General features: G+C 43.0%; 1 protein-coding gene across 5 annotated transcripts in view; it reads left to right on the top strand.

Annotated features, from left to right (window-relative positions):
• The first annotated feature begins 725 nt into the window (after positions 1 to 725).
• Positions 726 to 13,907, top strand: part of swi5 (SWI5 homologous recombination repair protein) — a 55,734-nt gene continuing 42,552 nt past the window's right edge. For all 5 annotated transcript variants that reach the window (XM_073071743.1, XM_073071745.1, XM_073071744.1 and 2 more), the window contains exon 1: positions 726 to 1,610. In XM_073071743.1, the coding sequence (XP_072927844.1) occupies positions 1,345 to 1,610 (266 nt within the window). In that variant the 5' untranslated portion in view covers positions 726 to 1,344. The remainder of the gene's footprint in view (positions 1,611 to 13,907) is intronic.

Here is a 13,907-nt window from a genome sequence, read left to right as displayed (position 1 = left end):
TCACTGTTACCATCAGGTAGGAGGTACAAAAGCCTGAAGACATACACTCAGCAATTCAGGAACAGCTTCTTCCCTTCTGCCATCCAATTCCTAAATGGACATTGAACTCTTGGACACTACCTCACTTTTTAAAAATATACAGTATTTCTGTTTTTTGCATGATTTTTAATTTATTCAATATATGTAATTGATTTACTTATTTATTTTTTCTCTTCTAGATTATTTATTACAATGAATGCTACTGCTAAGTTAACAAATTTTACGTCACGTGTCGGTGATGATAAACCTGATCGATTTATTGCTATTTATTTATATCTGCATTTGCAGTTTGTTTACAGTTATCAGTTCCTGAACAGTTTATATTTTACTGTTCTATGGATTTGCTAAGTATGCCCGCAGAAAAAGAATCTCGGGGCTGTGTGTGGTGACATGTATGTATTCTGAGAATAAATTTTACTTTGAACTTTTGATTTTTTAAACCATCGAGCGATCAGCTGAATGTTATAGCCCAGCGTGTTTGTGTGGTAAAGTATTGGCCTCAGGACACCAGGGAGATGAAAATATCCCGAGCCTTTGAGATAATGCCAAGAGATGTTTTTCATCCAGATGAATTGACAGTGGGAATCTTGTTTTCACATCAGATCCAAAGGACAGCGCCTCCTATAGCGCTGCAGTCTACTAGTGTAGTGCTGAGGTATTAGCCTCCCTTTCAGAGTCTGGGTTTCTAAAGGAACGTTGAAAAAAGACGCGAGTCGTCCAAAAGGCTTCTGAGGAAAAGTAATTCCACTGCGTTCTATCTGCGAGATAGTGGAATATTGTAGAGATTTATTTATATATCACCTGTACATCAAATCATACAATGAAATGCGTCGTAACACACACAAATGCTGGAGGACCTCAGCAGGCCAGGCAGCATCTGTGGAAAAAGGTACAGTCGACATTCCAGGCCGAAACCCTTCGTCGTTTAACAAACAAGGATGCGCTATCACATTGAACGTGTGTCACCACATATTCCGGCGCCGACATAGCATGCCCATAATGTTCAGCAGAACACAAACAGAAATAACAGAACAAAACAACTCCAAGTTCAATTAGTGGATTTCAATCAGGAGCGTCGATTTGCAGATGGGAGTTTGAATGCCGTTATGTCAGCTGGGTAATTTATATTAAAACCTGTATGCTTAAAAAAAACTCAATAACCATGCTACCAGATCTATTTTGTCTTACACTTATAGTTTAATTTCCAGAACCTGCTGATTTTGCGTTAGGAATCTTGCACTCAAATCTTTCAGATTCCAAGACAAAAAAAAATACCAAAAAGCCTCAGGAAAATATGACTGAAAAATGATGCAGAGGCGCGAAACAACGAATTTTGAAACGAAGTCTGCAACACAAGTACTCAACACTCACAGAGCATCTGATTGGCTGCTGCTTGTCACGTGCACGGAAGTTGACCGAGGCGGCGAAGCGGTCACTATGGCCGAGGAATCGAGGTCGGGTCTGCCGGCGGTGGGTGCGGGCTCTCCCTCCTCTGGCGGCCTGACGCCGGCATTGCCCCATGCCTCTACTCCCACTGTCGGTGAGGCAACACTTGGCCGATCCCTCAAAAGGTCTGTCATACTCTGGGTTTGTAAACGTGGGAGGGGAATGTTATGAAAAGAGGGAGAAACTCCACTCTAGCGTAGCATAGCAGCGCGACGCTATCAGTTCAGGGTGTTCTGGAGTTCAGTTCCGGTGTGTGTTCTTTCCGTAGAATGTGTGGGTTTCCCCCGGGTGCTCCAGTTTCTTACACAGCCCAAAGACTGGGTTAACGAGTACTTTACATCAGCATTTACCAAGGGGAAGAACGTGAAGGATTTAGAGATCAGTGTCGAGCACTTTGACGTGCTAGGGCATTTCGAGGTAAAGGAGGAGGTAGTGTTGGGTCTCTTAAAGGCCCCAGGGCCTGAAAGGATATACTCCCAAGTTGTTGAGAGGCAAGAGAAGAGATTGCTGGGGTCTTGACCAATATCTTCGTGTTCTATCTAGCCACAGATGAGGTCTCTGAGGACTGGTTCCATTATTCACGAAAGGAATCAGGGATAAAACTAGAAAATGTAGAGCGGTGAGTCTCGGGTATATGGTAAGGAAGTTACTGGCAAGAATTCTTGGGGATAGGATTTATGAGCATTTGGAAAACCATGGCTTTGTGGCAAGTTGCCTTTCTAACTTTATTGAAATTTTTGATGAAGGCAGAGCTGTGGGTGTTGTTTATATGGACATTACATATGTAAGGCATTCATCCAGAAGATTGAGATGCATGGGATCTGGGGTGAATTGGCTGTTTGGCTTCAGAACTGGCTTGCCCATTGAGGACAGAAGGTAGTGGTCAACGAGACTTATTCTAGCTGGAGGTCTGTGATTAGTGGTATTCCACAAGAATCAGCTGGGACCTCTGCTGTTTGTGATTTACATACAAACATATAACCATATAACAATTACAGTACAGAAACAGGCCATCTCGGCCCTTCTAGTCCGTGCCGAACGCTTACTCTCACCTAGTCCCACCTACCTGCTCTCAGCCCATAACCCTCCATTCCTTTCCTGTCCATATACCTATTATGGATAATATTAACATTAAGAAGAGGGACGCCTCACGTCTTAATAAGCTGGTAAGGAAGGCGGGCTCTGTCGTGGGCAAAGTACTGGAGAGTATAACATCGGTAGCTGAGCGAAGGGCGCTGAGTAGGCTACGGTCAATTATGGAAAACCCTGAACATCCTCTACATAGCACCATCCAGAGACAGAGAAGCAGTTTCAGTGACAGGTTGCTATCGATGCAATGCTCCTCAGACAGGATGAAGAGGTCAATACTCCCCAATGCCATTAGGCTTTACAATTCAACCGCCAGGAGTAAGATATGTTAAAGTGCCGGGGTTGATTGTATTTAATGTATCTGAGTAAACTACTTAAGAACTTTTTAAAAGCTATTATTAATGCTTTTTGAGAGAGTGATTTAGATGCATATCATATTTTTACTGAGTAATTTATGTAATTAGTTTTGCTAAAACAAGTGTATGGGACATTGGAAAAAATGTTGAATTTCCCCATGGGGATGAATAAAGTATCTATCTATCTATCAATTTTACTTTAAATCACAATATCGAACCTGCCTCTACCACTTCTGCTGGAAGTTCGTTCCACATAGCTACCACTGTCTGAGTAAAGAAGTTCCCCCTTGTGTTACCCCCTAAACTTTTGCCCCCTAACTCTCAACTCATGTCCTCTTGTTTGAATCTCCCCTACTCTCAATGGAAAAAGCCTATCCACGTCAACTCTATTTATCCCCCTCATAATTTTAAATACCTCTATCAAGTCCCCCCTCAACCTTCTATGGTCCAAAGAATAAATACCTAACTTGTTCAACCTTTCTCTGTAACTTAGGTGCTGAAACCCAGGTAACATTCTAGTAAATCTTCTCTGTACTCTCTATTTTGTTGACATCTATCCTATAATTCAGTGACCAGAACTGTACACAATACTCCAAATTTGGCCTTACCAATGCCTTGTACAATTTTAACATTACATCCCAACTCCTATACTCAATGCTCTGATTTATAAAGGCCAACATACCAAAAGCTTTTTTCACCACCCTATCCACATGAGATTCCACCTTCAGGGAACTATGCACCATTATTTCTAGATCACTCTGTTCTACTGCAATCCTCAATGCCCTACCATTCACCATGTATGTCCTATTTTGATTAGTCCTACCAAAATGTAGCACCTCACACTTATCAGCATTAAACTCCATCTGCCATCTTTCAGCCCACTCTTCTAACTGGCCTAAATCTCTCTGCAAGCTTTGAAAACCTACTTCATTATCCACAACGCCACCTACCTTAGTATCATCTGCATACTTACTAATCCAATTTACCACCCCATCATCCAGATCATTAATGTATATGACAAACAACATTGGACCCAGTACAGATCCCTGAGGCACACCACTAGTCAACGGCCTCCAACCTGACAAACAGTTATCCACCACTACTCTCTGGCATCTCCCATCCAGCCACTGTTCAATCCATTTTACTACTTCAATATTAATACCTAAAGATTGAACCTTCCTAAATAACCTTCCGTGCGGAACCTTGTCAAAGGCCTTACTGAAGTCCATATAGACAACATCCACTGCTTTACCCTCGTCAACTTTCCCAGTAACCTCTTCAAAAAATTCAATAAGATTTGTCAAACATGACCTTCCACGCACAAATCCATGTTGGCTGTTCCTAATCAGACCCTGTCTATCCAGATAATTATATATACCATCTCTAAGATTACTTTCCATTAATTTACCCCCACCACTGATGTCAAACTTACAGGCCTATAATTGCTAGGTTTACTCTTAGAACCCTTTTTAAACAATGGAACCACATGAGCAATACGCCAATCCTCCGGCACCATCCCCGTTTCTAATGACATTTGAAATATTTCTGTCAGAGCCCCTGCTATTTCTACACTAACTTCCCTCAAGGTCCTAGGGAATATCCTGTCAGGACCCCGAGATTTATCCACTTTTATATTCCTCAAAAGCGCCAGTACTTCCTTCTCTTTAATCGTCATAGTTTCCATAACTTCCCTACTTGTTTCCCTTACCTTACACAATTCAATATCCTTCTCCTTAGTAAATACCGAAGAAAAGAAATTGTTCAAAATCTCCCCCATCCCTTTTTGCTCCACACATAGCTGTCCACTCTGATTCTCTAAGGGACCAATTTTATCCCTCACTATCCTTTTGTTATTAATATAACTGTAGAAACCTTTTGGATTTATTTTCACCTTACTTGCCAAAGCAACCTCGTATCTTTTAGCTTTTCTAATTTCTTTCTTAAGATTCTTTTTACATTCTTTATATTCCTCGAGCACCTCATTTACTCCATGCTGCCTATATTTATTGTAGATATCTCTCTTTTTCCGAACCAAGTTTCCAATATCCCTTGAAAACCATGGCTCTCTCATACTTTTAACCTTTCCTTTCAGCCTAACAGGAACATAAAGATTCTGTACCCTCAAAATTTCACCTTTAAATGACCTCCATTTCTCTATTACATCCTTCCCATAAAACAAATTGTCCCAATCCACTCCTAAATCCTTCCGCATCTCCTCAAAGTTAGCCTTTCTCCAATCAAAAATCTCAACCCTGGGTCCAGTCCTATCCTTCTCCAGAATTATATTGAAATTAATGGCATTGTGATCACTGGACCTGAAGTGCTCCCCAACACATACCTCCATCACCTGACCTATCTCATTCCCTAACAGGAGATCCAACACTGCCCCTTCTTTATTTGTTACCTCTATGTATTGCTGCAAAAAACTATCCTGCACACATTTTATAAACTCCAAACCATCCAGCCCTTTTACAGAATGGGCTTCCCAGTCTATGTGTGGAAAATTAAAATCCACAATCACAACCCTGCGCTTACTACAAATATCAGCTATCTCCTTACAAATTTGTGCTCCTCCAATACTCGCTGCCCATTAGGTGGTCTATAATACACCCCTATAAGTGTTACTACACCTTTCTCATTCCTCAATTCCACCCAAATTATCTCCCTAGACGAGCCCTCTAATATATCCTGCCAGAGCACCGCTGTAATATTTTCTCTGACAAGCAATGCAACACCTCCCCCTCTTGCCCCTCTGATTCTATCACACCTGAAGCAATGAAATCCAGGAATATTTAATTGCCAATCACACCCCTCCTGCAACCATATTTCACTAATAGCTACAACATCATATTTACAGTTATCGATCCATGCTCTAAGCTCATCCACCTTTCTTACAATGCTCCTAGCATTAAAATAAATGCATTTAGAAATTCTCCACCTCTTATTGTCTGTTTATCTCTAACGGTGCAAACAACTTTATTGTCTTCTTTTTCTTCCTTCTCCCATACATCTGTTCCTACACTCTGGTTCCCCTCCCCCCTCGTATCTAGTTTAAATCCACTGGAGCCTCTCTAGCAAACCTACCTGCAAGAATATTTGTCCCCCTCCAGTTCAGATGTAAACCATCTCGCCGGAACAGGTCCCACCTTCCCCGGAAAACTGCCCAATTATCTATAAATCTGAAGCCCTCCCTCCTGCACCATGTCTTCAGCCATGTGTTGATCTGCACTATCTTACTATTTCTAAACCCACCTGCACGTGGCACTGGTAGCAATCCTGAGATTGCTATCCTGGAGGTCCTGTCCTTTAACTTGGTGCCTAACTCCCTAAACTCACCTTTCAGGACCTCCTCTCTCTTCCTACCCACGTCATTGGTCCCTACATGGACCACGACATCCGGCTGCTCACCCTCCCTCTTGAGAATACTGAGAACTCAATCCGAGATATCGCGGACCCTGGCACCAGGGAGGCAACAGACCATCCGGGATTCTCGATCTCTTCCACAGAACCTCCTATCTGTCCCCCTAACTATCGAATCCCCTATCACTACTGCTCTCCTCTTTTCCCTCCTTCCTTTCTGAGCTGAGGATCCAGTCTCGGTGCCAGAGATGCAACCACTGCAACTTGTCTTTGGCAGGTCGTCCCCACCAACAGTATCCAAAACGGTATACTTATTGTTGATGGGAATGGCCACAGGAGTGCTCTGCTCATTCTATCTATTCCCCTTCCCTCTCCTGACAGTCACCCAGCTGCCTGCCTCCTGACTCCTAGGGGTGACTATCTCCCTGAAACTCCTGTCTATTTCTGCCTCTGCCTCCCGAATGATCCGAAGTTCATCCAGCTCCCGCTCCAGTTCCCTAACACGGTTTGTCAGGAGCTGCAGCTGGATGCACCTTTTGCAGGTGTAGTCATCAGGGACAATTGTGCTCGCCCTGACTTCCCACATACTGCAAACGGAGCACTCGACTGCCCTAACTGCTGCCTCCATTACCTACTCCTAAGGTAATTAAATTAATTAAAGGAGCTTACCCGGCCTTACCTCACTTGGAGTGAAGCTTGTCCTCAGCCTCTGCTCGCTTTCTTCAAACCTCGCCTCTGCCTGTTCTCACTGAAGCCTGTTGAGCCAAAGCCGTCCCACTCTGACTCAGTCCACTCCGACGATGGCCGCTGTATATGGTGGTCTTTTTTTAAACCTTTGGCGCGCTGTCACGCGCCTGCGCAGTCTAGCCTCTTTTCCCCGATCAGTTAAAAATGGCTTCTCTCCAAGATGCCTTTACTTCTTCCCTCTCTGCCTCTTGCTTCAATTTAAAAGACTATTGAAAAATTCCTCTCCCTTTTAAACCTTTGGCGCGCTACGTCACGCGCCTGCACAGTCTAGCCTCTTTTGCCCGATCAGTTAAAAGAAACAGCTTCTCTCCGAGAGGCCTTTACTTCTTCCCTCTCTGCCTCTTGCTTCGATAAATGACTTGGATGGAAAAAATAGATGGGTGGGTTAGTAAGCTTGCAGATGATACGAAGGTTGATGGTGTTGTGGATAGCTTAGATGAAGAAACGGCAGGATAGGGATCAGTTGGAGATGGGCAGAAAAATGGAATCCAAGTGGGACAGTACTCTGTAAGGGGCAAGATCCTTAAGTGGTGATGAGCAGAGGGATCATGGGGTCCAAGATCACAGCTTCCTGAAAGTGGCTGCACAGGTTGATAGGGTGATTATGAAGGCATTTATTGCTTGCCTTTGTTAGTTGAGACATTGAGATCAAAATTTAGGAAGTTACGTTACAGCTTTCTAAAACTGTAGTTAGGCTGCATCTGGAGTATCGTGTACAGTTCTGGTCACCCCATTATAGGAAGGATGTCGAGGCTTTAATGAGCATATAGAAGAGATGCTGCCTGGATTAGATAGCATGCACTATAAAGAGCGGTTGGGCAAACTTGGATTGTTTTCTCTGGAGTAGTGGAAGCTGAGGGGAAATCTGAGAAGGGTTTATAAGATTGAGAGGCTTAGATTGAGTAGATAGACGGCATCTTTTTCATATAACCATATAACAATTACAGCACAGAAATGGGCCATTTTAGCCCTTCTAGTCCGTGCCGACGCTTACACTCACCTAGTCCCACCGACCTGCACTCAGCCCATAACCCTCCATTCCTTTCCTGACCATATACCTATTCAATTTTAATTTAAATGACAATACTGAACCTGCCTCTACCACTTCTACTGGAAGCTCGTTCCACACAGCTACCGCTCTCTGAGTAAAGAAGTTCCCCTTCGTGTTACCCTTAAACTTTTGCCCCCTAACTCTCAACTCGTCCTCTTGTTTGAATCTCCCCTACTCTCAATGGAAAAAGCCTATCCATGTCAACTCTATCTATCCCCCTCATAATTTTAAATACCTCTATCAAGTCCCCCCCCTCAACCTTCTACACTCCAAAGAATAAAGACCTAACTTGTTCAACCTTTCACTGTAACTTGGGTCCTGAAACCCAGGTAACATTCTAGTAAATCTCCTCTGTACTCTCTCTATTTTGTTGACATCGTTCCTATAATTTTCCCAGGGTTGAACTGTCTAATATCAGAATGCATGCCAGAGGGAGTAATTTCAAAGGATTTGAGGGGCAGTGGGTGCCTGGAATGTGTTCCTAGAGTGGTCTTAGAGGCAGATACATTGGGGACTTCTAAGATGTATTTAGATAGATCCATAAATGTGAGGAAAATGGAAGGATATGGACATTGTGTAGGTAGAAGAGGTTAATTTAGTTGGCTGTTTGATTACCAATTTAAGTTGTTTGGCACAACATTGTTCCTGTGATGTACTGTTCAAAGCTCTATGAGTAAAAAAAATAGTGACATAGTGTTTATGGGTTCATTGTCTGTTCAGATATTTGATAGCAGATGGGAAGAAGCTGTTCCTAAAACATTGTGTGTGTCTTCAGGTTCTTGTACCTCCTCTCTCGTAGCAAATAGAAGTGGGCAAGTCCTGGGTGGTGGAAGTACTTAATGATGGGTTCCACCTTCTTGAGGCATGACCTTTTGAAGATGTCCACGATGCTGGGGAGGCGAGTCTACATGATGGAGCTGGCTGAGTTTGCAACTCTGCTGCTTTTCTGATTGTGTGCAGTGTCCCCTCCGTACCATAAGATATAGGAGCAGAATTAGGCCATTTGGCCCATCAAGTCTGCTCCATCATTCAATCATGGCTGATCCTTGTTTTTCTCTCCTCAGCCTGCTCTGTGGCCTTCTACTTGTGATACCATGTGCAATCAAGAACCTATCAATCTCCTCCTTAAATACACCCAGCGACCTGGCCTCCACAGATGCATGTGGTAATAAATTCCACAATTCACCACCCTCTGGCTAAAGAAATTTATCAGCATCTGTTTTAAATGGACCCCCCCCCTTTATCCTGAAGCTGTGCCCTCTTGTCCTAGACTCCCCACCATGGGAAACATCCTTTCCACACCTACTCTGTCTCGGCCTTTCAACATTGGAAAGGTTTCAATGAGATTCCCCCTCATCCTTCTAAATTCCAGCGAATACAAGCACAGAGCCATCAAACGTTCCACGTACGATAACACTTACATTTCTGGAATTGTCCGTGCAAACCTCCTCTGGACCCTCTCCAATGCCAGCACACCTCTTAGATAAAGAGCCCAAACTGTTCACAATACTCAAGGTGAGGCCTCACAGTTGACTTATAAAACCTCAGCATCACATCCCTGCTTTTGTATTCTGACCTTTTGAAATTAATCCTAACATTGCCCTTGCCTTCCTCATCACTGACTCTACCTGCAAGTTAACCTTTAGGGTGCTCTGCACAAAGATTCCCAAGTCCCTTTGCATCTCAGATTTTTGGATTTTCTCCCGGTTTAGAAAATAGTTTACATATTTATTTCTACTACTAAAGTGCATGACCATGCATTTTCCTATGTATTTCATTTGCCACTTTCTTGCTTATTCTCCTAATCTGTCTGAGTCTTTCTGCATCCTACCTGTTTCCTCAAAACTACCTGCCCCTCCACAAATCTTCGTATCATCTGCAAGCTTAGCAACAAAGCCATCTATTCCATCATCTAAATCATTTATATACAGCATAAAAAGAAGTGGTCCCAACACCGACCCCTGCGGAACACCAGTAATCACTGGCAGCCAACTAGAAAAGGATCATTTTATTCCCACTAGTTGGTTCCTACCAATCAGCCAATGCTCTAACCATGCCAGTAAATTTCCTGTAACACCATGGGCTCTTAGCTTGGTAAGCAGCCTAAGGTGTGGCACCTTGTCAAAGGCCTTCTGGAAATCCAAAAATACAACATCCACTGCATCCCTTTTATCTATCCTACGTGTAGTCTCCTCAAAGAATTCCAACAGGTTCATCGGGCAAGGTTTTCCCTTAAGGAAACCATGCTGTGTCACCAGGTACTCCATCACCTCATCCTTAACAATTGACTCCAGCATCTTCCCAACCACTGAGGTCAGGCTAACTGGTCTCTAATTCCCTTTCTGCAGCCTCCCTCCTTTCTTAAAAGAGTGGAGTGGCATTCGCAATTTTCCAGTCATCTGGCACCATGCCAGAGTCCAATATTTTTTTGAAAGATCATTGCTAATGCCTCCACAATCTCTACTGCTACCTCTTTCAGAACCCTAGGGTGTAGTTCTTCTGGTCCAGGTGACTAATGTATGCTTATGTCTTTCAGCTTTTTGTGCACCTTCTGCCTTGTAATAGTAACTGCACTCACTTCTCTTCCCTCACACCCTTGAACATCTGGCACACTGCTGGTATCTTCCACAGTGAAGACTGATGCAAAATACTCATTTAGTTCATCTGCCATCTCCTTGTCTTCCCCCCCCCCCCCCCGTTATTATTTCTTTGGCCTCATTTTCTAGTGGTCCTATATCCACATTAATCTCTCTTTTTTTTCATATTGAAAAAGCTTTTACTATACACTTTGATATTGTTTACTAGCTTGCTTTCATATTTCATCTTTTCCCTCCTAATGATTCTTTTAGTTGCTTTCTGTAGGTTTCTAAAAGCTTCTCAATCCTCTATCTTCCTGCTAATTTTTATTTTGTATATACCCTGTCTTTTGCTTTTCCATCCCTTGTCAGCCACAGTTGTACTATTTTGCCATTTGAGTATTTCTTTAATTTTGGAATACATCTATCCTGCACCTTCTTCATTTTTCCCAGAACTCGCGCTATTGCTGCTTTGCTGTCATCCCTGCCAGCATTTCATCCAATTTACTTCGGCTAACCCCTCTCTCATACCACTGTAATTTCCTTTATACCACTGAAATACTGCTATGTTAGACTTTACTTTCTCCTGTCTCCTAAGGGTTCTTTTACCTAATAACCTCTGGTTCATTAACTAACACCCAATCCAGTATAGCTGATCCCCTAGTAGGCTCAATGCCAAACTGCTCTAAAAAGCTATCTTGTAGGCATTCAACAAACGCGTTCTCTTGAGATCCATTACCAACTTGATTTTCCTAATTGACCTGCATGTTGAAATCTCCCATGACTATTACAACATTGCCGTTTTAACTTGTCTCTGTGGTCCACATCCTAGCTACTTTTGGAGGTCTGTATATAACTGCCGTTGGGGTCCTTTTACCCTTGCAGTTTCTTAGCTCAACCACAAGGATTCAACATCTTCTGATCCTAAGCCACATCTTTCTACTAACTTGATGCCAGCAGAGCCACGCCACCCCCTCTGCGTACCTTCCTATCCCTCTGATATAATGTGTAACCTTGGACATTCAACTCCCCACTACAATCATCCTTCAGCTGCAATTCAGTGATGGCCACAACATCCTACCTGGCAATCTGTAATACTGCAACAAGATCATCCACCTTATTTCTTATACTCCGTACATTGAGATATAACACTTTGAATGCTCTATTTGCTACCCTTTTTGATTCTGCATTCCTAATGCACTGGTGCTCACCCTACTTTTTGCAATTTAGTCCCATCATCTGCCTGTCCTTCCTGACAGTCTAACTGCATACTATCTTTGCTTTTTTTTTAAACCATCCGTCCTATCCTGAGTCTCTTCACTCCGGTTCCCACCCCTTGCCAAATTAGTTTAAACCCTCCCCAGATGGTGGTGTAACTGGTTAGATTGCTTTCCAAGTTACATCTCATCTCAGTACCTTTCTTCAGAGAATATACTTCTCATGACAAATTGATTACAATGCTCACTTTCAAAATGCTTCTTGTTCTCTCTGCTTCTCATGCCAGTCATCTTAAGTCTGTTAATTGATTTCCATTCCTAAGATTACTGGCAATAGTTTCACTGTCCTCTAACAAACCCTTTTGTTTAATGTGAGGATTGATTCTTTCTGCGAATTTCTAACAGCCCCATTTTTAAAAAAAATCCAGTTGCTGTTGCATGTCTCCAGGCAAATCAGAATGGCATAGGTGGACATTTTGTTTGGCATTAATGAGTTGGGCTGAAGGGCATCTTTTTCCTTGCTCTCTGACACTGAAAATCAATGTCAGTTTGAGTTGCTAGTTCTGCAATGATTTATGATCAGATATTATGAACATTTAAGAGATCCTATATAGGCACAAGGATGAAAGAAACATGAAGGGCTTTGTGGGAAGGAAGGGTTAGATTGATCTTGGAGTAGGTTAAAGAGTTTGCACAACATTGTGGGCTGAAAGACCATAAGACATTGGAGCAGAATTAAGCCACTTGGTCTATCAACTCTGCTCTGCCTCGTAGCAGAGCACAGGCCTACAAAGCCCTGTACTGTGCTGTGTTCTACACTCAGTGGTCACTTTATTAGGAACAGGAGTGGAACCCTGTGTGGTCTTCTGCTGCAAGGTTCGACGTGTTGTACATTCAGAGATACTCTTCTGCATACCACTGTTATAACGTATGTCAGCTTGAAACAGTCTGGTCATTCTCCTCTGAACTCTGTCATTGGAAAGGTGTTTTCGCCCACAGCACTGCCATTCATGTTTTTTTTTGTTCTTCACACAATTCTCTGTAAACTCTGAGGGCTGTTGTGTGGGAAAATTCCAAGAGATCAGCAGTTTCTGAAATACTTAAACCACTCCGTCTGGCACCAACAATCATTCCACGGTCAAAGTCACTTAGATCACATTTCATCCCTATTCTGATATTTGGTCTGAACCTCTTGACAGTGCCTGCATGCTTTTATGCATTAAATTGCTACCACATGATTGGCTGATTAAGTATTTGCATTATGGCATAATGGCAGGATACTTGGGAGTGGGGAGGAGCAGAGGGATCTGGGGGTACATGTCCACAGATCCCTGAAAGTTGCCTCACAGGTAGATAGGGTAGTTAAGAAAGCTTATGTAGTGTTAGCTTTCATAAGTCGAGGGATAGAGTTTAAGAGTCGCGATGTAATGATGCAGCTCTATAAAACTCTGGTTAGGCCACACTTGGAGTACTGTGTCCAGTTCTGGTCGCCTCACTATAGGAAGGATGTGGAAGCATTGGAAAGGGTACAAAGGAGATTTACCAGGATGCTGCCTGGTTTAGAGAGTATGGATTATGATCAGAGATTAAGGGAGCTAGGGCTTTACTCTTTGGAGAGAAGGAGGATGAGAGGAGACATGATAGAGGTGTACAAGATATTAAGAGGAATAGACAGAGTGGATAGCCAGCGCCTCTTCCCCAGGGCACCACTGCTCAGTACAAGAGGACATGGCTTTAAGGTAAGGGGAGGAAAGTTCAAGGGGGATATTAGAGGAAGGTTTTTCACTCAGAGAGTGGTTGATGCGTGGAATGCACTGCCTGAGTCAGTGGTGGAGGCAGATACACTAGTGAAATTTAAGAGACTACTAGACAGGTATATGGAGGAATTTAAGGTGGGGGTTATATGGGAGGCAGGGTTTGAGGGTCGGCACAACATTGTTGGCTGAAGGGCCTGTAATGTGCTGTACTATTCTATGTTCTATTAACAAGCAGGTGTACCTAATAAAGTGGCCACTGAGTATGTTTC

The sequence above is a fragment of the Hemitrygon akajei genome, chromosome 18 (genome assembly GCF_048418815.1).
Source record: "Hemitrygon akajei chromosome 18, sHemAka1.3, whole genome shotgun sequence".
Classification (NCBI taxonomy): Eukaryota; Metazoa; Chordata; class Chondrichthyes; order Myliobatiformes; family Dasyatidae; genus Hemitrygon; species Hemitrygon akajei.
This window is presented reverse-complemented; position numbering and strand designations above follow the sequence as displayed.